The 24,073-nt window shown below is 47.0% G+C and overlaps 1 protein-coding gene across 1 annotated transcript in view; it reads right to left on the reverse strand.

Annotated features, from left to right (window-relative positions):
• CASQ2 (calsequestrin 2) overlaps positions 1-16,451 on the reverse strand; it is a 90,836-nt gene extending 74,385 nt beyond the window's left edge. The window contains exon 1 of the mRNA XM_033942544.1: positions 16,218-16,451. Coding sequence (XP_033798435.1) covers positions 16,218-16,451 — 234 coding nt within the window. The remainder of the gene's footprint in view (positions 1-16,217) is intronic.
• Between the last annotated feature and the right edge of the window lie 7,622 nt (positions 16,452-24,073).

A 24,073-nucleotide genomic window follows, 5' to 3' on the forward strand; every position in this document is an offset into this window, starting at 1 on the left:
CCGACGCTGACGCATGCTCTCCCTGCTTCGGGCCGATCAGTCTTCCTCTCCACGAAGTCAATTCTGCCATCGGAGAGGAAGTTCCGCCCAGCCAGGCAGCGATTGGCTGGCCCGAACTTCCTCTCCGACTGCAGAATTGATGTCGGGGAGAGGAAGACTGATCGGCCCGATAGATTAGATCGCCAAGACAAAGTGAGTCCTGGGTGATCGACTCACTTTGCCTTGGCGAGCTACTGGCGCCCCTGCCTTAGAACACTGCCTAGGACCCTGGGGGAGCCCGGGCCCCCTGTCAGCTCCGGGCCCCTGAATGCAGGACTGGTAGTACTGCCCTGATGGCGGCCCTGGAGTTGGATCCGCTCCAGGTGGTGATGGGTTTACTGTAGAGTTTTATAAATCATTCCAAATTACTCTATTACCTCATCTATTAAATTTATATCAGGCACAACTAACTAAAGGTTTCATTACAGATATTATGGCAGAATCTTTAACTATAGTTTTACCAAAGCCAAATAAAGATCCCATGTTGGTTTCAAATTACAGGCCCATTTCTTTGATTAATGTAGATGGAAAACTTCTGGCTAAATTATTGGCTTTATGGTTGGCCAAGGCTCTCCCTTACATCCTCGGTATGCACCAAGATACAGGCTTTCTCTTACTATCTCTCCTGCCATCCTGCACCCTGCCCACCTACTTTGGAGCAGCATCTGTCCCTCTTGTACCCTTCCCCTTGTGGTCTTGCATTTCTCTCTCCCTTTCTCCATTAGTCCAGCACCTCTCCTCTGCTTTCCTCCCCCTCTTTTTGGTTTGGTCTCTCTCTTCCCTTCACTTCACCCCAGGTCTGGCATCTCCCCTCTCCTCTCATACTCTCTCTTACCCCTTTCCTCTTCCTCCCTCTGCACAGGCCTGGCAGGCATCTCTCAGTCTTCAATATACGAGTATAGCAAATGTGTTATACTGTCATTGTCCCCCACGAAGGCCTGCTCCCCCAGCAAGCCTGCATTTTCCCCCAGCTTCCCCGCTTTTACCTTAAGCTAATATGGCAGCCTGCAGGATCACCTGTGCTATAGTGATCCCTGCAGCTGCTGTCATCCTCAGCGTCACGTTTCCTCTGCCGCGATCCTGACCCTGACGTTAGAGGAGGAGTGGGTCTGTAGCAGAGATAACGTTCAGCTGAGGATGATGGGCAGCTGCAAGGATCACCACAGCACCGGCGATCCTGAAGGCTGCTGTATTAGCTTAAGGTAAGAGCGGGGAAGCTGGGGAACATGCAGACCTTTCCGACTGACCCTACCCCCTCAAGCAGGAGTGGCAGTGGATGGTCATCAAGAGGCAGCACTACAGCTCCTGCTCTAGGAAGGCATGGGAGGAAGGGTCAGTCATCGAATCGGGAGGCCGATTTTTTTTTTAAGTGAATCGATTCAAATCGATTCACCTGATTCGAATCGTGAATCGGGCAGCAATACTATACAGTCAGCCCATCCACGACAGTCTCTTCCTCTGCATTTGTCCCTTGCTTTTTTGAATTCAGACAAAATTCTAGTCTCTGCCACCTCTACTTGGAGTCCATACCATGCAACTATACAGAAATGTTTCCTTAACTTACTCTACTTTCACCTTCAGCTCTTCTCCTTTGTTCCAGATCTTGCTTTCAATTGATAGAGGCCAGTCTACTGTGCATTTATGCCACAAAGTTATTTAAATGTATCTCCCCTCACCCACCTTTCTTCTAAAGTACCGTATTTTCTCGCATATAACGCGCGCGCTATACGTGGTTTTTACATACCGCGCAAACCCTTGCGCGTTATACGCGTGAGCGCGTTGTACAAAATAGTTCCCCCCCGATGTCCGATTCACCCCCCCCCGCAGGACCGCTCGCACCCCCACCCCGAAGGACCGCTCGCACGCACCCGCACCTGCATCCCCACCCCAAAGGACCGCTCGCACGCACTCCCACCCGCACCCGCACCCCCACCCCGAAGGACCGCTCACACCCCCACAGCCTCCCGACCCCCCCCCATCAAGTAGAAGCTCCTACCGGTGTCCTGCTACTTCCTCTTGGCAGTCCCGACCCCCGACACGATTGGGGCAAGAGGGAGCTCAAGCCCTCTTGCCCCCCTGACTCCCCGACAATATCGGTGCAAAAGGGAGCCCAAGCCCTCTTGCCCCACCGACTCCCCAACTCCCCGACAATATCGGGCCAGGAGGGAGCCCAAGTCCTCCTGGCCCTGGCGACCCCCCCCCCCGCTAGTTGTTCGGGCCAGGAGGGAGCCCAAACCCTCCTGGCCATGGCAACCCCCTACCCTCACCCCGCACTACATTACGGGCAGGAGGGATCCCAGGCCCTCCTGCCCTCGACGCAAAACCCCCCTCCCCCCAACGACCGCCCCCCAAGAACCTCCAACCGCCCCCCCCAGCCGACCCGCGACCCCCCTGGCCGACCCCCATGACACCCCCACCCCCCTTCCCCGTACCTTTGTGTAGTTGGCCGGACAGACGGGAGTCAAACTTGCCTGTCCGGCAGGCAGCCAACGACGGAATGAGGCCGGATTGGCCCATCCGTCCCAAAGCTCCGCCTACTGGTGGGGCTTAAGGCGCCTGGGCCAATCAGAATAGGCCAGGAGTCTTAGGTCCCACCTGGGGGCGGGGCCTGAGGCACATGGGCCCAACCCGACCATGTGCCCAAGGCCCCGCCCCCAGGAGGGACCTAAGGCTCCCGGGCCAGGATGGTTTGGGCTCCCTCCTGGCCCGAACAACTAGCGGGGGGGGGGGGGGGGGGGTTGCCAGGGCCAGGAGGACTTGGGCTCCCTCCTGGCCCGATATTGTCGGGGAATTGGGGAGTCGGCAGGGCAAGAGGGCTTGGGCTCCCTTTTGCCCCGATTGTGTCGGGGAGTCGGGACCGCCAAGAGGAAGCAGCAGGACACCGGTAGGAGCTTCTACATGATGGGGGGGGTCGGGAGGCTGTGGGGGTGCGAGCGATCCTTCGGGTGGGGGTGTGAGCGGTCCTTCGGGTGGGGGTGTGAGCGGTCCTGCGGGGGGGGGTGAATCGGACGTCGGGGGAGGCATCAGGCTTTCAGGGTGGGGACAGGACTTCAAGGGGGAGAGGAGAGTCGGGGCGGGCGAAAGGAGAGTCGGGGTGGCCAGAGGCGAGTCGGGTCGGGCGAAAGGAGAGTCGGGTGGCGATGGGAGAGTCAGGCAGCATGCGCGGTATACGGGTGTGCGCGGTATATAAAAATTTCTGTACATAAATTTGTGTTTTTTGCGCGCTATACCCGTGTGCGCATTTTACATGGGTGCGCGTTATCTATGTGAAAATACGGTATACATATTGAGATCTTTAAGTCTGTCCCTATATGCTTTGTGGTAAGGATTACTGACCATCTTAGTACTCACCTTCCTGTTTATATTTTTACTCATATTTTAAACTAGAATAGATAACATATTCCTCAAGACAAAACATCTTCTTTGTCTCACACATAGATTGTAAACTCTCTTGGGAAGTGACACTGCACCTCTGTGACCTGTTTTGTGCAGTGCTGAGACGGATTCCTGAGGGATAAAGGGATCGTGGGATACTGAGGGAGGAGCTGGGATGTAACACAAGTATAGAAAGCTAACCAGGTAATAAGTATAGAAACCCAACCAGGTCGTGCATGTGCAAGACCGGAGGGTTAGGACTTCGATGGGAAGATAGGACTTCAATGAGAAACCAAGGTGGCAAGGGAGCCCCTTCTGGTGATTCAGACAGGTCGTGACCTGTTTGGGCCGCTGCGGGAGCGGACTGCCGGGCAGGATGGACCTATGGTCTGAACCGGCAGAGGCACTGCTTATGTTCTTATGAGACTATAAAATGAAGTGATCTAAAGCAGTGTTTTTCAACCTTTTTACATCTGTGGACCAGCAGTAATAAAAGAATTATTCTGTGGACTGGCATCAGTCCGTGGACTGGCGGTTGTAGAACAGTGGGCTAAGTCGTGGGCCAGACCCCGCCCATCTCCACCCCAGACCCCGCCCCCATAATAGTACTGATTGTACCTTGCACATCCTGTGCCTCATCTGGAAGCCTTTCCGCTGATGTTGCAACGTCAGACAGAAGGCTTCCGGTTCAGGCGCAGGATGCCCGTGGCTTTGTGCACTGAATCAGTTAGGAAGAGGGAGCTGGCTCGAAGATAACGCCACATTGATCGCACCCTGGACTGGCGGTTGAAGAACACTGTTTTGGGCCTGATGCACGTGCTGGCCCTGTGGACCGGCAGGAAATTTCTGTGGACTGGCACTGGTCCATGGACCTGTGGTTGAAGAACACTGATCTAAAGACCCGAATGAAAACTGTCATCTTGGTGAGCTCTCTGACTATCCTTGGGGCTCCACAGAATTCCTGTAGTGCTACCTGGCTATTTATAAACAGGCAGGCTTTTGTTACTGTGGCCTGCAATGACATTGGCATGCAAAGCAGTACATTGAAGGGAATCTTAGAACATAGTGTGGCAGAAAGCCCCATTACTCACTGCTGGGAGAGTCCCAGCCAATGATACTGAAATCCAAGGGGCATTTGTGCAGCAGAAATCATCAACGACTTGCCAAGATCCAAGGTAACCCAAGTTACAGCCTAAAAGTCGTTTTAGAATCAGATCCTCTTGCCCCGTCTTACCATAGATAGAATTATTTTGAACTCATGGGAAGGGGAATTGAGAAGTGAAAAGAAATAAAAATCATCAACGATCTATGGTAATGCAGACCTATTGTTCCCTCTAAGCCAGTGTATTTCAAACTATGTGCCAAAGCACACTAGTGTGCCTCCTGCGGCACACTGAGGAGGAAAAGAGGCGCCTGCCAGCTGACTTCCCTATGCGGTACAGTGCCAGCGCTGCCCAATATACCAAAGGCTTGCATGTTTCCCCATTCTCTCTAGCGTCCTCCGACTTCCCCCCTGGCCTCCCGGTCTCACCTTTAAAGCTAATTACAGAAGCCTGCAGAGGATCGCCGGTAGGTAAAATGATTTTATTTTCAATATAGTGATTGAAATGTGTCAGTTTTGAGAATTTATATCTGCTGTGTATATTGTGTGTATATGAAAAATGAATAGAAAAAATTGCATTAAAATTAGTAAAGGGGATGGGATCTGGGCAGAGCTTGGGTGGGCCTAGGGAGGTGGGTGGTTGGGGTACTCAGTTGATATTTGTTAGACTTAGGGGTACTTAGCTTGAAGTAGTTGAGAAACACTGCTGTAGGCAATCAGCTGGCGCCAATTCCTCTCCTTCTCTCCAGCCCTCTTCCCTGCCGGCACCCCCTACTGGCATTTCAGGGCCCATCTGGAGGGCCTCTTCATGGACATCGATGTATTGATGTCACACATATGCATTTGATGCATATGATCCATATACATACGACGTCTGTGCACTTCTGGGTGCCTCAAGCCATGGCCACTACTTTTAGTGTGCCCCGGCTCGAGAAAGTTTGAGAGACACTGCTCTAAGCTGAGCAGGAGTCCTCCACCTGTAGTTCTGCCAGTGGGGGGTGCAGTTTCACTATCATATTTTCAATAGTGAGGGAAAGGCAAGCTCTGCAGGACTCCAGGGATCATGCCTGTCCCTAGCAATTGAAAACATAATATTAAAACTCCAGCAATGCATTTGGAGGACTCCTGCTCAGCTTAGAGGGAATAGTTTAGATTTGGAAGGCGTTGCCAGAGGACATAGTAACAGTGGTTAATGTAGCTGGTTTTAAAAAAAAGGTTTGGATGAGTTCCTAGAGGAGAAGTCCATAGTCTGCTATTGAAACAGACATGGGGGAAGCCAGTGCTTGTCCTGGGATCAGTAGCATAGAACTTGCTACTATTATGGGAAGGTATTTGTGAACTGGATTCGCTACTGTGGAAACAGGATACTGGGCTAGATAGGCCCGACCCAGTACGGCTATTCTTATGTTATGTAGTGATTAATTTGCAGAATAAAACAGGTCTTCTTGATATCTGAGAAAAGGGTTTGCCATTATATTGTAAATTTCTGTGTTGGAGGGCTGAGCAAAGTAAGTTTCCAGATCTTTATCTTCAATATGTGCATTGTATGGATCTTAAGGTTCTTACACCTGCCTGAGGATTGTGATACAGGCAGGTATGAGAACAGTAAGATCTATAAACTTACTTTGCTCAGCCCTCTAACACAGAAATGCATATTGAAACGTTGAAGAGAGACATACCCACCTTCAATGACTCTTTGGAGGAATGAAGTATGTCAATTGCTGAAATAGGAGCAATTGGATGATAAAAAGAGATCACCTAGAGTGTGGAGCCATTTCAATTACAGTAACATGGCCACCAAATTGGGATACACTTCCTTATCCCATAGTTATCTATTGAATTTGTGAGAAAGTACTATTGGGAAGGGAATGAGGGTTGGGCAGATGGTATAACCTGTCTTCTATCTGTTCTTTTTATTAGGGCAAAGGGTCGCCATGAACAAACTACACAGGTGTCCCAGATGCATCTGCTCTATAGAGGAGTACTGTTGCCTAAAGGGTGGGGCAAAAAATTGGAACCTTGCGCAGCTCTTACCTGTGGTTTGTGATGCTAGCACTGATGTTTGTCTGAACAACGTGTACAGGTGATGATGATGTGTCTTGGTGCAACTTTAAAAGAATTAATCCAGGCATGCTGGGGTAATGTAAGCAGAACTACTCTGTTATCTACGATAAAAACAGGAAGAGAATGGAAGAACCGCTGAACAGCATAAAGGATAATGGGAAAAGGGGAGTTGCAAATGATATTAAGTACGAGAGGGTGCTGAAAAGTTCTCAGCTCAACCAGCTTCCTAAATTCTGAGCGTTATTTTGCCACTGTAGCTGAAAAGAGTGTTATTTTATTTTACAGAGTGCCTATTTGCAGAATCGTAATGCTATGTTTTGACATTGTTTCAGATCATTGATTGAACCATGTCAACAAAAAGTGTGGAACTCCAGGTTGCTATGAAGTTCCTATTCCTGCAGAAGAAAACTCCAAAGGAAATCCATGAATGTTTGATGCAAACATTGAGTGCCAAATGCCCATCATACTCCACAGTGAGGACGTGGTATGCAAACGTTCAGCGTGGAGATTTCAAGACTGAAGACTGAAGGTCTGGGAGGCCTCAAATGGTGTCAGCTCCTGAAATTGTTGACCATGTCCATGACTTGATTATGGCAGATCAGTGAATATCAGCTAAAACAATTGCTGAGACACTACAGATATCCTGGGAATGTGTTGGGTGTATAATCCATAAGCAGCTGGATATGCAGAAGCTGTTAGCCAAGTGGGTGCCACAATGTTTGTTTGCTGATAAGAAACGATGTTGAGTGGATATTTCTAAGTTGATTATGCAGCATTTTCAGGGAGCTGGAGCCAACCTTTTGGAACGACTAGTTACTGTTGATGAAACATGGTTACATCACTATGATCCTGAGACAAAACAACAGTCCATGCAATGGTGGCACTCAGATTCGCCATGGTCAAGGAAACTCAAGACTCAAAAGTCAGCAGGAAACGTCATGGCCACAGTGTTGTGGGATTAGGAAAGTGTTGTAATGACTGACTATCTTCCAAGAGGCCAAACAGTTAATGCAGAATACTACTGAAACTTGCTGTGCCAATTAAAGGAGGCATTGAAAGAAAAAAACGAGAGGGAAGTTGTGGAAAGGAGTTCTCTTTTTGCAAGATAAGGCACCTGCTCACAAGGCTGGCAAAATGATGGATCTTTTGACTTAGTTTGGGTTTCAGTGCATAGACCATCCATCTGACTATTTTCTTTTCCCAAACCTTAAAAAGAGTTTGAAAGGGTGACAATACTCGAGTGATTCAGAGATGACTACAGCAGCGGAGCAGTATTTTAGTGACCAGACATCAGAGTATTTTTTGGAAGGGTTACAGAAACTTCAGACACGATGTGCCAAGTGTGTTGAACTTAGGGGTGAATATGTGGAATACAGTACTCCCCTGATATTCACGGGGATTCCGTTCCAGGAAACCCTGTGAATGCTGAAAAAAACGCAAATATGGTTTTTAGCGGGGGAGATAGGAGAGGGCACCCGGAGAGGCAGGAGAAAGCAGCTGGAGCTCCAGCAAGTGATGGAAATCACTCGCAGTATGCTCCACCCGCCTCTTCCTGCACTAAAGTCGGGCCTCACCAATCAGAAGCTGCTTTGACACGCAGCTCCTGATTGGTGAGGCCTGACTTCAGTTCAGGAAGAGGCAGGCAGAGCATACCGCGAGTGATTTCCTTCACTCGCTGGCACTCTGGCTGTCCTCTCCTGCCCGGTCATTCACGGTCCGAAAATCTGCGAATGACTGGGACCGCGAATAGCGAACTGCGAATGACCAGAGGAACACTGTAACTTGTAAGATTCATGGCTCCACGCCACTCCCTTCTTGGTTGGGCTGAGAACTTTTCAGTACCCCCTCGTAAATCATAGAAAGCTGTCAGGTGGGAAGAAAGGGTAAAGTACTGTAATAGGTCTTCAAAACCTTTTCAAATTTCCTGAGAAAAGTCTCAGTGTGAATGTCACTCAGCAATTATTCCACAAAGTGGGAGCTCCTAAAGCATGCTGACGTGTGCAATCTAACTCTGGGATGACCAGAGGATTATGCTGGAAAAATTTGAGAGAATGGGAGGACTTGTATGGAATAAGAAACTATGAAGAAAAAGGGGGGCAAGCCTAAATAATAAATCTGATGAGCTATAACCAGAGTCTTGAAAGGAATGCGGTAAGAATTGTGACACTGGCATTGCTGTAACCTGTGCTGTACCTGATTTGGGGTTCTATAGATAGTATAACACTGCTGTTTCCTGTACTTTCATGCACCAATCCCTCCAGGGATTCAAGACAAAGTTAGACAAGTTCCTGCTGAACCAGAATGTACGCAGGTAAGGCTAGACTCAGTTAGGGCACTGGTCTTTGACCTAAGGGCCGCTGCGGGAGCGGACTGCTGGGCACGATGGACCACTGGTCTGATCCAGCAGTGGCAATTCTTATGTTCTTATGTTCTATGTAATAAATAATAACAGAAAAGATGGGGAATAACTTCCTATTGCTGAAGGATGCGTCACCTTTCTGTAGATTATTTCAGAGCTGTTAATGAACACTTAACCACCTCTGCTCTACTCATTACAAGAAGGCAATGTGATATCACCATGAATTAATGACTTATCATCAATATGCACAATTTCAAGTTTATTATGCATTTGATATACTGCCCATCAAAACTGTCTAAGCAGTGTACAATTACAATATAATAATATAAAGGGGGAGAAAAATAGATGGAGAGATGCAGGAGATCCAAGCTGGATGCCCAGACCTAACTTTTGCTCCTGAGGTTGAGAATCCTGCAAGAAACAGTAATCATAGCCCTAAGCCACACATGTCAAACACAAGGCCCGCGGGCCAAATCCGGCCCGCCAGGCCTTGCAATGTGGCCCGCACCACGCTGTCATCACTGCACGCCGCTGCGTTCCATCACAATGACGCGCGTTGACATAGGAGGCTTGTGATCTCGCCGGCCGTACTTGCTATCTATTACGCATGCACATAGATAACAAGTCACGCGAGATTCAGGAGGCGTGACCTATAGTCCGGCATCCGATGTGGTTGTGCGGGTGGCAGAGCAGAGGAGAGAGTGAGTGTGCGGGCATAAAAAATACACAGCAGAAGCTGCCAGTTCCTGGCATAAAGTGCAGGCATAAAAATCGCAACAGAATCTGCTATCTGTACCCAGCCAGGCATTTATTGACTGACTTTTTTTTCTTCACTCCATCTGCCAAATCAAGCTATCCCTGTGCAGTTTTCAACTTTTTCCTTCTAACGCAGATTTCCAATAAACTACATCTTTTACTGCCAATATTGATCCCAAAATGTCCAGGAAAAGAAAAGTTGACGGTGAAGGCAGCCAATTTAATGACAAATGGGAAAATGAATACATGTTTGTGCTTAGAGAAGGCAAACCAGTGTGTATATTGTGTTATGAGACAGTGTCGGTGATGAAAGAGTACAATATACGTCGTCATTTTGACACCAAACATAATGTTAAGTATGGCAAATATACTTTGGAAGAAAAGCATAAAATTGTTAAAGAACTAAAAGGCAAACTACAATCACAGCAGCAAATGTTTACAAAGGCTACAGCGAAAAATGATGCTGCAGTGAAAGCAAGCTTTATAGTGGCTGAAGAAATTGCCCGTACTTCAAGGTGTTTTTCAGAGGGTGCCTTTTTGAAGCAATGCATGCTAAAAGTGTGTGAGCAAGTATGCCCAGACCAGATACAGAGTTTTCAAAATGTCAGTTTGTCAAGAAACACCATTGCAGACAGAGTTCCAGAACTCTCAGGAAATCTATCATCACAGCTGGCCGAACAGGCATGCAGTTATCTCGCTTTTTCACTTGCTATCGATGAAAGCACAGACAACACTGATACAGCGCAGCTGTCCATCTTTATACGTGCTACGAAGACCGACCTCTCTGCCACTGAGGAACTTTTGGATGTAGCTGCCATGCATGGGACGACGACTGGTAGAGATATATTTGAGGCTGTGGAGAAATCTATAAATAATTTTAAATTACCCTGGGAAAAGTTGGTGGGGCTAACTACCGATGGCGCACCTTCAATGTGCGGAGAAAAGAAAGGCTTGGTTGGACTAATGAAGGAAAGAATGCAAAAAAGTCACTGCCACACACCCTTGATTACTTATCATTGCATTATCCACCAAGAGGCTATGTGTGGAAAAGTTCTAGACATGAATGACATAATGACCACAGTCATTAAAACTATTAACTTTATACGGGCACGTGGCCTGAATCATCGCCAGTTCCAGCAGTTTTTACAGGAGGTGGGTGCAGAGCATGGAGACGTGCCATACCACACAGAAGTAAGATGGCTGAGCAAGAGCGCAGTCCTCAAAAGATTTTTTGAGCTCAGAGAACAAATTGCTCTTTTCATGGAAAGTAAAGGAAAGCCCTTGCCTGAACTGTCGGATCCCGCCTGGCTATGTGATTTTGCTATGATGTGTGACATATACGAGCATCTCGCCCAACTGAATCTGAAGCTGCAGGGACGCAAACAAGTCATCACGAAGATGTCTGACATGATCACAGCATTCCAGCGTAAACTTCAACTATGGAAGTCCCAACTGGAACAGGACAATCTTGCCCACTTTCCCGTTTGTTTGAGTATCTCAACCACTATTTCTGGTACTTTTCCTTGCAGTCGGCTGGCTACCAAAGTTAGCCGTTTACTAAGTGAATTTGAGCGGCGCTTCTCTGACTTTAGAACACAGCACTCAGGCTTTGACATCTTTGCCAATCCTTTTACAGTTGATGTCAACAATGTGCCCCATCACCTTCAGATGGAGATAATCGAGCTTCAGTCTGACAGTGGCCTGAAATCAAGGTTTCAGGATGTTGAAATTGAGGACTTCTACCCTCTACTGCCCCCTGACTCAATACCAGAGCTCCGACTTCATGCTGCCCGTATTCTATCCATGTTCGGGAGCACCTATCTTTGTGAACAGATGTTTTCAATAATGAATCTGAACAAAAACAAGCACAGATCACGCATTACCGATGACAACCTCCATGCTGTTTTGCGGGTTGCTACAGCCCAAGAAATAAAACCGAACATTGACTCATTGATCCGGGGAAAACGGTGTCAGACATCTAGCCAGAAAACAAAACAATGAGCATTTTAGGTACATTCCAATATTACTGTTTTGCTTGATAGCATGTGAGTTGGTTAACAGCACTGTTAAGGAAAAGATTGTTCCACTCATTTTAAATTCACATTTCTGGTTAACATTGTCAGTTTATGACTGTTCAGTAAACCATTCGGCCCGCGATTTAGGCTGGATTTTAGATTTTGGCCCCTTCTCTGATTGAGTTCGACACCCCTGCCCTAAGCAAAGCATGGCAACCACTGCTCAACAACGCCACCTACTGGTTAAATCAAGAGTGTATTTGTGCTGGACTTCAGAGGGAACCATAGTCTATGTCAGTCTCTGTGATGACTGAGCTAGATGGGGGAAGGAAGCAAACCAGAGAGAAATGAAACAGGTAATCCTCAAGTGAAATCCTATGATAACCTAATGGATAGAAAGAATCTGCTGCTGGGCCAGAAACCAGCTAATCAAATAAACTTCCATGACTCTTTATCCCTTTTTTTTTTTTTTTTAAATCTTTATTGAAACTTCAAAGCCAGACATGTTTCTTTGGGCTAGATTCACTAAGCTTACCGATCAGTTTGCGACCTCTTTGCAACCCAATTTTCCTCTGACCTGATTCACTAACCTCTGTCTCGATCATCCTCCGATCTGCGCATGCAAATGAGGGGAAACAGCATTGAAATGATGGCAGGCAGTGATTCACAAACATAAACCTTGCAACACCAACTGGGCTGGCTAATCACAAACAAGCTGTGAATGATTGCTGGGGAGCAATCATTCACAGCTTTCCGACTGCCATCTCTTGCTCTGCCTGCTGTCTACCCCGACTTTCCAGCTCTCTGCCCCGACTCTCTGCCACAATTTTCTTCTGCTGCCCTGCTCTGCCCCAAATTTGCTCTCCTGCTCCTTTAGCCCTGACTCTCTGCCTTTTTCTCTGCCCCCAAATCTGCTCTCCTGCTCCTTACCCCAGCTCTCTGCCTTTTTCTCCTGCTGCTCTGCTCTGCCCCGAATCTCCTATCCTGCCGCCCTGCTCTACCCCGAATTTCCTGCACGGCTATATTCCCCAAGTGCTGCCCTGGCCTTCCCCCACAGTGCGAGCCTAATGTTGTAGCCCGCGGGTTTAAAATAGGTTAAAAGTTAAAAAAAAAAGTTGCGGCTCTTAGACGCATGCGCAGACCATCTATAGATGCGTCTGGATTCATGCTAGCAATCTGTGCGGTCGGAGGGGGGCGTTCCTCCGAACGCCCTCATTTTAATTTTTTTGTTTGGTGAATTGGTCGGGCCTGCACGGATCAGCCACAGATTGGGCATAGAGAGTCAGGTTAGTGAATCTAGCCCTATGTTTCTAATAGTAATCCAGAAATTGTTCTAGCCAACTGAAAAGAAGTTATTTTTTAACACTTATGGGGAGTGGTGTCAGAAAGTAATGCCATGATTTTGATGTAAGTGAAGTTAACATTCACCAACATTAGGAAGGCCTTTTTCATTCCCTGTCCATTGAGGGGATCCGAATAAAGCAAAGTTTCCTATAGATAGGTTTACAGGGAGTCATTCTCCCAACCCCCTGTTCATTTCCACATCCAAAATGAAACCCATTGAAAACGGTTGCCTCACTGCTTAATGATGGCACTTAACATGTGTAGGCTTGTTAAGGCAACTAGATGTGGAAGAGGTTCCATTTCCACACAAAACTGCTGAAGCTTCCCTGTGGACTGTCGGGTCCAAGCCATTCATTTTATTTCATTCATATATTTTTTTAAATGGCTGTTTACTTGGTACATGCTGACAAATACTGTATACTTCTGCACATGTATTTGATATATATATATATATATATACTAGTGTTTAAGCCCGTTACATTAACGGGTGCTATTAAAGCCTCCTTCCCTCACATGTCCCGTATTTTCAGCCCCAGCTCCAGCTCCAAACCCATTTTTACCCCCCCAGCCCCCTTCTCCCATCTTTTCCCTTTCAGCCCTAGCCCCCTTTTCTCACCAGCAGCATTTCCCTCCCCCCTCCACTTCCCTGTGCAGTAGCAGCAGAAGCACACCCTCCCCCTCCATTTTCCTGTGCAGCAGCAGCATTTCCCTCCCTCAACCCACTTCTCTGTGCAGCAGCACCTCTTTCGTGCTCCCCCTGTCCCTCTTCCCTGCTCCCCCGGTCTAGCAGCACCTCTTCCCTGCCCCCCTGGTCCTGCAGCACCTCTTCCCTGCTCCCCCTCACTGCCTTCCAGACTTTGTCCCACCCCCACCCTCCAAAGCCAGCTTGCCTGCCTGCCTGCCATCCCCCTGTGCAGTAGAACTCTTCCCCTCCCCTCCGCCAGCAGCACCTCTTCTCTGCTTCCCCTATCCAGCAGCACCTCTTCCCTGTTCCCCTGCTCCCTCTTCCCTGCTCCCCCTCACTGCCTTCCATACTTTGTCCCTCCCGCACCCTCCAAAGCCAACCTGCCTGCCAGCCATCCCCCTGTGCAGTAGAACACTCTCTCCCCCGCCACTATCGCCACCATGCAGCCAACCCCACTGACCCTCCCACTGTGAGATGACCGTCAAACTTCCCGGCTCCAGCAGCGGCCGCATCACACTAAAGGGTGCATGGGGGGGGAGGGGGCGACGACAGCGGTGAACTTACAGTGAGGGAGGGAGTAGAAGCGCGCATGTGCACTCTTGCCGGCGGGGCCCTACAGCTCACGGAAAACAGAACCACGCAGGTAACAGTGCGCATGCGCGCTTAGGGTTTATTATATTAGATATAGTCAAGAGATATATATATATAGTCAAAGCTCAGTGCTGACATTAGAGGCCTAAAATAGAGAGACAGGTAAGACTCAAGCAGGTAAACATCTATGAGGTTTTCATAAATATAATCCACCCAATATTCAAGAGGGTTTAACTGGGCAGGGGAGGCTCCTGCCCGGATAAACTCCACTAAGTGACCTTATACTTGATGTTCAGTGGCACTTAGTTCATGCCATTGAATATTGCCACTAACTGTCATCTCCTAACTGGTTAGGTTAGGGGTGGGCTGGGGACAGAATATCTACATAGTCGATTAGTAATAATTTTCAGTCCACTACTATAATTGGCTAAATTACTGCATAGCCCCTCCCCCCCTCCTTTTACAAAGCTGCATTAGGCTTTTTTATTGCCAGCCATGGCAATATTAGCTCTGACACTCATAGAATTCCTATGAGCGTCGGAGCTAATACCCTGTGACCAGAAATCTACGGGTTGTGTGTGTTATGAGCAGGAGGGATTGGGTAATCTTATATTTTTCCAACACGTAGCCCTGAATAAAGATAGTAACATATGGTAGCCATGAATGGGCTAAATAATAATGTACTGCTGTAGGAGTCGGTGTTCTGTATGGCAGAGTGCCAAGGATAACGATGGTGGTCTTTCAAATGCCACCTTCTATGTTACTCTCATTTGGGCTCCTGTTTTATTGTTGACCCAGTGGAAGAAAACAGATACCTCCATAAGTTCAGACAATAATGCTGTCTGGTGTGCATTGAAGGGCTGATTCTATAAACGGTAACTAAGTTGGTTGGTGCCTAAAAAAAATGGCACATGCCGTGTGTCAATCACACTTAGACGCTGTTTACAGAATCACGGCTAGTGGCGCCTATGTAAAAACTTAGGCTTCTGGAATGTCGATGAGGGTTTTAAAGACCTACATTTCCGGCGCCTAAGTTTTTGGAGAATCATGCTTACTGGTGCCTAACTCATGCTCCGCCCATAGACACGCCCTCCTAGGTGTTAGACACTCCTAAGCGCATTGTGATAGGCATCTTTTATAGAATCGCCCAAATTAACTTTTTTTTAAGTCAATTATTGAGGCTAAGGGTGTTTGGCCAATTAACCCCCCCTTTTACAAAACCGCGAAAGCAGTTTTTAGCACAGGGTGCTGCATTGAATGCTCTACACTGCTCCTTACACTCATAGCATTCAGCATGTCGGCCTGCGCTAAAAACCACTTTCACTGTTTTGTTAAAGGTGTGTGTGTGTGTGTGGGGGGGTAAGTTAGGTACCTAAGAGGCATCTAACTTTAGGTGCCCTTTATAGAATCGGCCCCTTATTATATTCATAAATTAGACATTTATAAAGCACTGAAGTCACATTGCATTAGCACTGTGGTAATACTGCACTGGCACTGCAGTCATGGGAGCCTGATGAGACCCCTTCTGTGCACTCTCAATTGGATCCCACCCCTTCATACTGCTTCGTTTTGTACTTACCCCTCAACTAGGGTGACCAGATTTTTGGGAATGAAAATCCAAACCTGTGGCCCCGCCACATTCTGCCCGGCCATGCCCCCAGCCTTGCCCCCCTTCGACCTGTTTGCTCGCTGGGATGGCATCTGCGCATGTGCTGCTGGGACGCGATGATGCCATCCACCTGCGTTCATGTGCAGGTGCCATCCCGACATTGCTCGTTGCTAGGAACTTTTCAAAACCCGGACAAAGTACCAGGTTTTGAAAAGCCGTCTGGTCTAACCCTACCCTCAACAGTTCCCCGGATCTGATGCTGTTTCCCCTGCACTTACCTCTAGCACCATTTCGGTCATCTGGAATTGCTTCTGCGAGATTTTGTCGGCTGCCACTGGCTCATGGTACAGCACGCCAAGGACTTCATACTTCTTCTGGACCTGTTTAAAATGTTTCTCACTTAGGTCGATGACCCGGTCCTTCCCATCATAAATGGGAAAATTGAGTCCTTCTTCTGCCTTGCAAAGAGATAGAAGGCAACAAGCTGCCAACAGTAAGCAGACTGCCTGCATCTCGGAGTTTGGACTGCTCTCTCCTCTGTGCAAACTAAAGCCCAGCAAGCAAACAGAAAGCGAGCATAGGATGGGAGGATAAATGAGACCCAGGTGAGGCCTGGGTTTCAGGGAAAAAGCAAATATTTGCTCGTCTTCCTTCAGATAGAGGAGAGTGAGACAAGGGGCTAGAGACAAAGCAAGCAAGACCAAGGGATGAGACAGGCGAGAGAGGCTGTGGGAGGATGGACCCCAGGATACCTTACATAGCTCTGCCAGGCTCTGCTGGCACTCAGAGCTCCATTTTTAGGAAGCAGTTGTTTCAGGCTAAAAATAAATGCCTGGATGAAAAGAAAGGACAGATATGAGAGCGCTAAGGGATGCATTGACACGCGGGCACTCTGCCTGAGCTGCTAGAGCTCAGCTGTTTTGTGCCTGAGGGCTTTATTACAGTATTGGCTACAGGGTCCCAGCACAATCAGCAGTAACCAGTGGGCTGGAAGTGCTGGCAGATACAGAGAGGGAAGATGGAAACTTGGAGCCAGAAGTAGTTTTCAAAGGGGGAATAATGCCATGATGAGCAGTAGGCGTGAGAGCAGAGTCTTATAGGTGACTGAGAATGATCAATTTGCTGTGATTCTTATGCCAACTGTGTGCAGTCCGAATGTACCTTTGTCTCATAGTGACTCCCTGTGATTGTCAGGGCTAGTGAGAGGCTAGAGGAGTGACCGAGTGAGAAATTAGAAGCAGTGAACAAATAGCTGGCTGAGGATAGTGTCAGGATAAGTGGTTATGGGTTGTGCTATGGTGAAAAGAAAAGTGAAAGGGAAGGCAAAGGCAGGATAAAATACTGGAGCTATGACTGGATCAAGGATTACAAGTATCGGCAGAGTAAAGAACTGGGAATGGTGAAAGATAAATAGTTGAGGATGGCAGGAAAGTGGTGGGTGGGAAGTTGTGGCATGTTGGGTGGTACAAGTACAGGACTTTGCTACAAGCGGTCGGCGTTGATGAATCGCCACCACCCTGTGCGAAAATGCGTTCCTGCGATAACACAATCTGCAGGAACGTGTTTTTGCACAAGTTAGTGGTGATTCATCAACGCTGACCACTTCTGGCATAAGTACATGGTCCTCCATGCTATGCAACAATCAGCGTTGTTTGAGATAATATATATACCCCTGATGCAGGCATTTTAACCTGAAAAACAGATCATGTCGGGTCCTTTTGCATCAATAAAATACATTTTTTTTTGTCATCAAGACACAATAGTGTGTACTAATTTCCAGTTGATGTGCACTGTTCCATTTCTACTTTTACTGTGTTTACTTAACATCTTTAACCAGACACAATGCACTTAAACCACTAGTATTAGTCTGTAACCCAGATTTTCAGTACCAGTAATTTATAGTCCTTTTATCCCTTTCAAACCATTTCAGTCTTGATTTCTAAGGCGGTGGCTGTAAGCCTCCCAACTGTTTAGTTAAGTCAGGGTACAGGTATGGCTGTATGCCTAGGTTCTCCTGCTTCTTGTTTGCTGGACTTCCTGGATATGCTGCAGTCTTCTGGAAGTTTTTCCTGGTCTCTGAGAGCCACTGTCCTTCCAACAGCTATCTGTCTCCACTGTCTGGACCCCTACTGCTGATAGCACCCTGGAGGTCTTTTCCCTTGATGGGACTTCAAGAGGAACCTCTTGGGCAGGGGTGCCCAACGCGTCGATCGCGATCGACAGGTCGCTCGCTCAGGCGACCCCAGTCGATCGCAGAACGGGTTCCCTTCTTCCCTTCTCTTTTTTCCCCTCCTGACTGGCCCGCTCCTGAATTCTGCTGCTGCCTCCGCTGCTCAACATTTAAAAAAAAAAAAAAAAAAAAAGGCTTGGAGAACTTATGCTCCGGGGGCTAACATGTGCTTGTACCGGCTTCCCTCTGAAACCGGAAGTTATGTCCGGGGAGGGGGAGGGGGTAAGAAGGGAAGCCGGCACGCACATGTTAGAGCCCTGTTCGCGGGCTAAAGCGGGAGACAGGTCAGTGAAGCTTGCGATTTGCTCTTCTTGCTGCCAAGTCCTGCCTACTTTCTGTTTCCTCAAAGGCAGGACCCGGCAGCATTTTTCCCAAAATGTCGATCTTGGGCCGATCAGCCTTCCTCTTCCCGACCTCAATTGTGCCGTCGGAGAGGAAGTTCTGGCCAGCGGAACTTCCTCTCCGACGGCAAAATTGACGTCGGGGAGAGGAATGCTGGTGGGCCCGAAGCAAGGAGAGCTTGGCCGGCGGCGGGCGGCTTTGGGGGCCTGTTATCCGATGGCAGCGGCAGAAGCAGTGGCTTGTGGGTGGGCAGGGAGGGAGAAAGAGGGCAGGCAGGGAGACAGAAGGAAAGAAGAGAAACAGAAAAAAAGAATGGGGGCATGAAGAGAGAAAGAAAGAGAGGGCAAGGAGAGAAGAAGAAAACATTGGGGGGGGGGGGGAATGAGGTCAGGAAGAGAGGAAGCATACAGGCTAAAAGAAGGGAAGAAAGATTGGATGCACAGTCAGAAGAAGAAAGTGCAACCAGAGACTCATGAAATCACCAGACAAGGTAGAAAAAATTATTTTATTTTAAATTTAGTGATCAAAATGTGTCTGAATTTATATCTGCTCTCTATATTTTACAATATGGTCCCCTTTTACTAAACCGCAATAGAGGTTTTTAGCGCAGGGAGCCTATGAGCGTCGAGAGCAGCGCTGGGCATTCAGCGCAGCTCCCTGCGCTAAAAACTGCTATCGTGGTTTAGTAAAAAGGGAGGGGGTGGGTATTTGTCTATTTTTGTATGGTTGTTACTGAGGTGACAGTGCATAGAGTCATCTCCTTTGACCTCTTTGAAAAAACCCCAGAATAGGAATGATAATTAACAATTGTATGCGTACAGTGTGCGTTGTGTTTTTTTTTTTTAATTTTATTGTTGGTAGATCATTTTGACTTGGTCATTTTAAAAGTAGCTCGCAAGCCCAAAAAGTGTGGGCACCCCTGCTCTTGGGTGTTTATCTGCTGGGGTTCATGATTACCAGCCCTAGCAAGGCTCTGTAACCACCAGTGACAGGGGTCCCCACTAGAGGGCTACCTCTGCTCTTCCTGCCCCTAGGCATTGATAGCAGTGGCGTAGCCAGGCAACCAATTTTGGACGGGCCTGAGCCCAAAATAGGCAGGCATCTCTCTTTCTTTCTTACCCTTTCCAACTACCTACCCTATGCAGTCTCTCTCCTTTCTTCCCTCCCTTCCCACCCACCTTCCAGCTCATGCAGCAGCCTCTCTCTTTCCCTCCCTAAATCACCACCCCCTGCCCATGCAGCATTTCTTTTTGTCTTCAGGTCATCAGAAGAGGTACCTACATGCCGCCGGTGGCTGATCTGGAAGTCTTTGCTCTGATACAAAACACAAATGTGTCAGAGGGAAGGCTTCCAGGTCAGCATCGGCAGCCTGTAGGTGGACAGATCTGAGCCCAAACTGAGTGGGCCAGGCCCACCCCATTGCTATGCCCCTGACAGGTAGTGCCCTCTCAAGCCATTTTCTTCTACTCTGAGTCACTCCCGAAGGCTGTGTACCTTGAACAACTTTCTGGGGCTCAAAATTACCAGCCAAAAAAGCTTCACTATGAAAGCAAAGATAGTATCCCAAAATTCTTAATAAATAATAATAATCAAAAACAAAAATGTTATAGAGAGAAAAAGCCTCAAAAACTCAGAGATATATTGTTAAATCTCAAGACTAGATAGAGTAATACTTCACAGACTAAAAACACCCCCTCTCACAACATTCTGTGTGCAGTTCTGGAAACCGCACCTGCAAAAAGATATAAATAGGATGGACTAAGTCCAGAGGACATGTAAGCTTATTAAATAGAGAGTCAAGGGTGCTTACATGGCTCCTGGTTCTCAAAAGGAGACCAGCGCAATGAGGAACAAAAACATGTAATGGATTTTTAATTAGCACTCTGATTTATCATTACATTCCTCGAGATCTAAGTTCTAGCCCCAGACTCGCAGTATCAACATGCAATGAACCAGGCTAGTTATTAGAAAAATAAGATATTTTATTCTTAAAACAAGTGGCCACTGACAGGGCAGGATTAATTCGTCAAGGGCCCCTAGGCACACAAGTACACTGGACCCCCTACCCCGCCCCACCCCACCATGCGCCCAGGCAGAAACAGGAAGCTGCATCAGAGGGAAGCTTTGGGCAAGCAGCACCGCTTGCACAATTACAGTTCCTGTTGCCTTTCTTACCCACGTTGCTTGTTTGTCTTATTTTCTTTTTTTAAGTTCCAATAATTTTATTGGTTTTATAAACAATAGCAATACAGAAGAAAAAAAAATACGAGAAGTTTGTCTTACTTTCTGTCGATGGGGGGGCCCACATTGCCAATCAGGGTAGGGCCCGTGTTGCCGATCGGGGGGAGCTCGCGTTGCCAATTTATGCTGGAGGGGCCCATCGCCTTTTGGAAAAAACAATGTTGATGCCCTCCTTCATTGGGCCCCCCTGACCATTTCGGGCCCTAGGCACGTGCCTACTTGGCCTATTGGTTAATCCTGCCCTGGCCACTGAAGTGGCCAAACAGAATCATTGAGATGTAAGACTTATACACTGAACAGGCTAGGATACGAGCAAACCTATTGCACAATCGCATAAATCACTTCAGAGTAAACAAATGATTACTCTTCAGGCAATTAAATTCTGCTTTCTGAAACTCTACTCAAGGTACAACAGAGCTAAATACAACTTATCAGTGCAGGAGAGGTCTCTTAAATGTGAAGAGATCTGTAGTGATGTCTAGCAGTCAGGTGAGAGCAGCCTAGCATGGTCAACTGAGGGTAGGGTTACCTAATTTTTTGTCTGGAGAAATCCGAACACATGGGACCAACATGATGGAATCAAGGAAATTGTGTTCAATTCTCACTTTAGCTCCTTGTACCTCTGGGCATGCTACTTAACCTTCCGTTACCCAAGGTACAAGAGAAGTATCTATAATAATAATACCTTAGTTAGCATATGTACACTACGATTGAAAGTCCGTGCCTCCGTGCTTCTGTGCCATATTAAAACGCATGTGCAATACAATAGAACTGCTGAGCAAGGAAGCGTCTCAGCGCACGATATGCTGTCGGTATTCCAGAGCGAATGGGAACTGATTTCATTGGACCATGGTCCAAGCCACACTTCAGAGGCAAAAGGAGAAAATAGGAGAAGGGAACTAGGGCCTGAAAAAAAAGTGTAGGTGCGAGAAGGGGGCTGAAGCTGGGGTTGGTATTGTAAAAAGGGAACATGTTAGAGAAAGGAGCTGGGAGCTGACAATGGGGATGTGTAAGAGAAGGGAGCTGGGGGCAGAAAAGGGGATATGTAATAATAATAATAATAATTTATTTTCTTGTATACCGCCCTGCCAGTAGTTCTAGGCGGTTCACAACAGAGAAAGTTAAAAACATTTCAATTAATAATCACATACACACTGCTAATGAGCAAATTAATACATCCTAGTTAAAATACAATTTCAAACACAGCTGTTAATACCTCAATTAAATACAACATAGTTGGAGGAAAGGGTTACAAAGACACAGCCTAATAAAAATACCTTTGTAAACTTAGGGCTCCTTTTACAAAGCCGTGCTAGGCCCTTAACGTGTGGAATAGCGCATGCTAAATTGCCCCACGCGCTAGCCGCTACCACCTCCTTTTGAGCAGGCAGTAGATTTTTGGCTAGCACACTCTAGCGTGCGCTAATCCGGTGCGTGCGCTAAAACACTTAGCGCACCTTCGCAAAAGGAGCCCTTAAACTTAATATAAATCAACATTCTCGTTTATCAAATAAATGAGTTTTTAATAATTTCCTAAATATAGGGTAAGAATGAGCCTGAACAATCAACGGGCTTATCCAAGAATTCATTTTCCCCGCCTGATATTCTAATGTCCTGTCAAAGAAAGTTCTATAACGACAGGCCCTTGGGGTAGGGAAGATAAACATACCCAAATTTCTGGTATGTTTTTTTGAATTAAACAGTTTCAAATATGGTACCAGATAAGAGGGTAGTAATCCAAAAAGAGCCTTGTAACAAACACACCCAAACTTAAAAAACACTCTAGCCCCAAAAGGCAGCCAATGTAGTATAACATAAAAAAGGCTTACGTGATCATATTTTTTTAAGACCAAAGATTAAACAAACCGCAGCATTATTTTCGGTAATCCTAAATAAACAATATTACAATAATCCAAGGTAGACAATACTGTACACTGGACCAGTAACCGAAAGGATTCCATGTCAAAATACTTCTTAGTCCTCAGTTTCCACAATAGTGCATAGCTTTTTTTGATTAAGAGATGTGTGAAAAGGAAGCTGCAAAAGGGACATGTGAGAAAAGGGGGCTGGGGCTGGAGGCTGAAAGGGAAAAGATGGGAGAAGGGGGCTAGAAAGGGGTTTGGAGTCTCGGCTGAAAAAAGGGGACATGTGAGGGAAGGAGGCTTTAAAGGGGTGTTCTTGGGAAAACAGACCTGATGTAGGAGGCTGTTAACCCTCTCAGGACCAAGGGACATATTTGTCCCATAACTTTAAAATCCTATAAATTTTGATTGGGATAGTCTACAGTTCTAAATTTGATATGTACGGATTCCATAGGATACTGCCTTTATGTAAACAAACTGGTTCCGACATTCATTCATTAGCGCCGTTGCCAGATTGATGAGAAGATTCACTTGCCACACTGTCCATAAGCCAGAAGTGTGATTTTTTTTAAATAAAAATAATGATATTTCACAAAAAAAAATCAATTTTTTGGCATCTGCAAGCCCTTTTTACCATAAAAATGTCGTCAAAACCACAAAAATTGGCCTACGATCCTTATGGTCCTGAAAGGGTTAAAAGAAGACAGTTTGGAGAAGAGGGCTGGAGCTTGGGACTGCAAAAGGTGAGGTGTGAGAGAAGGGATCTGGGTCTGGATTTGGGGGCTGAAAAGGAAGACAGGTGTGATAAGGAGACTGGGGCTAGAATTGAGGGCTGTAAGAGCAGGTATGAGAAGGGGGTTAGGGTTGGGGGCTATAAAAAGGGGACATGTGAGAGAAAAGGACTGGGCCTAAAACTGGGGGCTAAAAAAGGGGGCATGTGAGAGAAAGGGGCTGAAAACAGGAGCTGGAAGAATAAGTGAAGATGCAGAAGTAAAGGTTGATGGGGAAAGGGGGAATGGAAAGGGAGTTCTATGGAGGTGAAGGACAGAGAAAGGGGACAAATTTTTAAGTTGGTGAAAAAAGGTGGAAATAGGGAAGGTAAAAGGGGAAATGGGAGCCTGAATATGGGGGTAAGACATAAGAAGAATAGCCGTACTGGATCAGACTAATCTATTCTAGCACCCGTTAATGTAATGGGTTTAAACACTAGTCTGTATATAACATGTAAACCATCCCCTTTCCCTTTCATAGAAGGGGCAGGGGAGGATGGTAAGTGTGCCTGGTAATTAATACTGGTGTTGCTAATGTACATTAACTCCTAAACAGTAGTTAGCTACCTCTTCGGAGATATAACTACTTTAGCAGTCATGCCATTAATGAGCATTAGTGATCATAACTCCATGTTAGCAGCACCAGTGCCTTCCTTCCCCAGCAGGTAATTTCGGAACTTTGCAGCCAG

This window comes from Geotrypetes seraphini, chromosome 4 (assembly GCF_902459505.1).
Source record: "Geotrypetes seraphini chromosome 4, aGeoSer1.1, whole genome shotgun sequence".
Taxonomy (NCBI): Eukaryota; Metazoa; Chordata; class Amphibia; order Gymnophiona; family Dermophiidae; genus Geotrypetes; species Geotrypetes seraphini.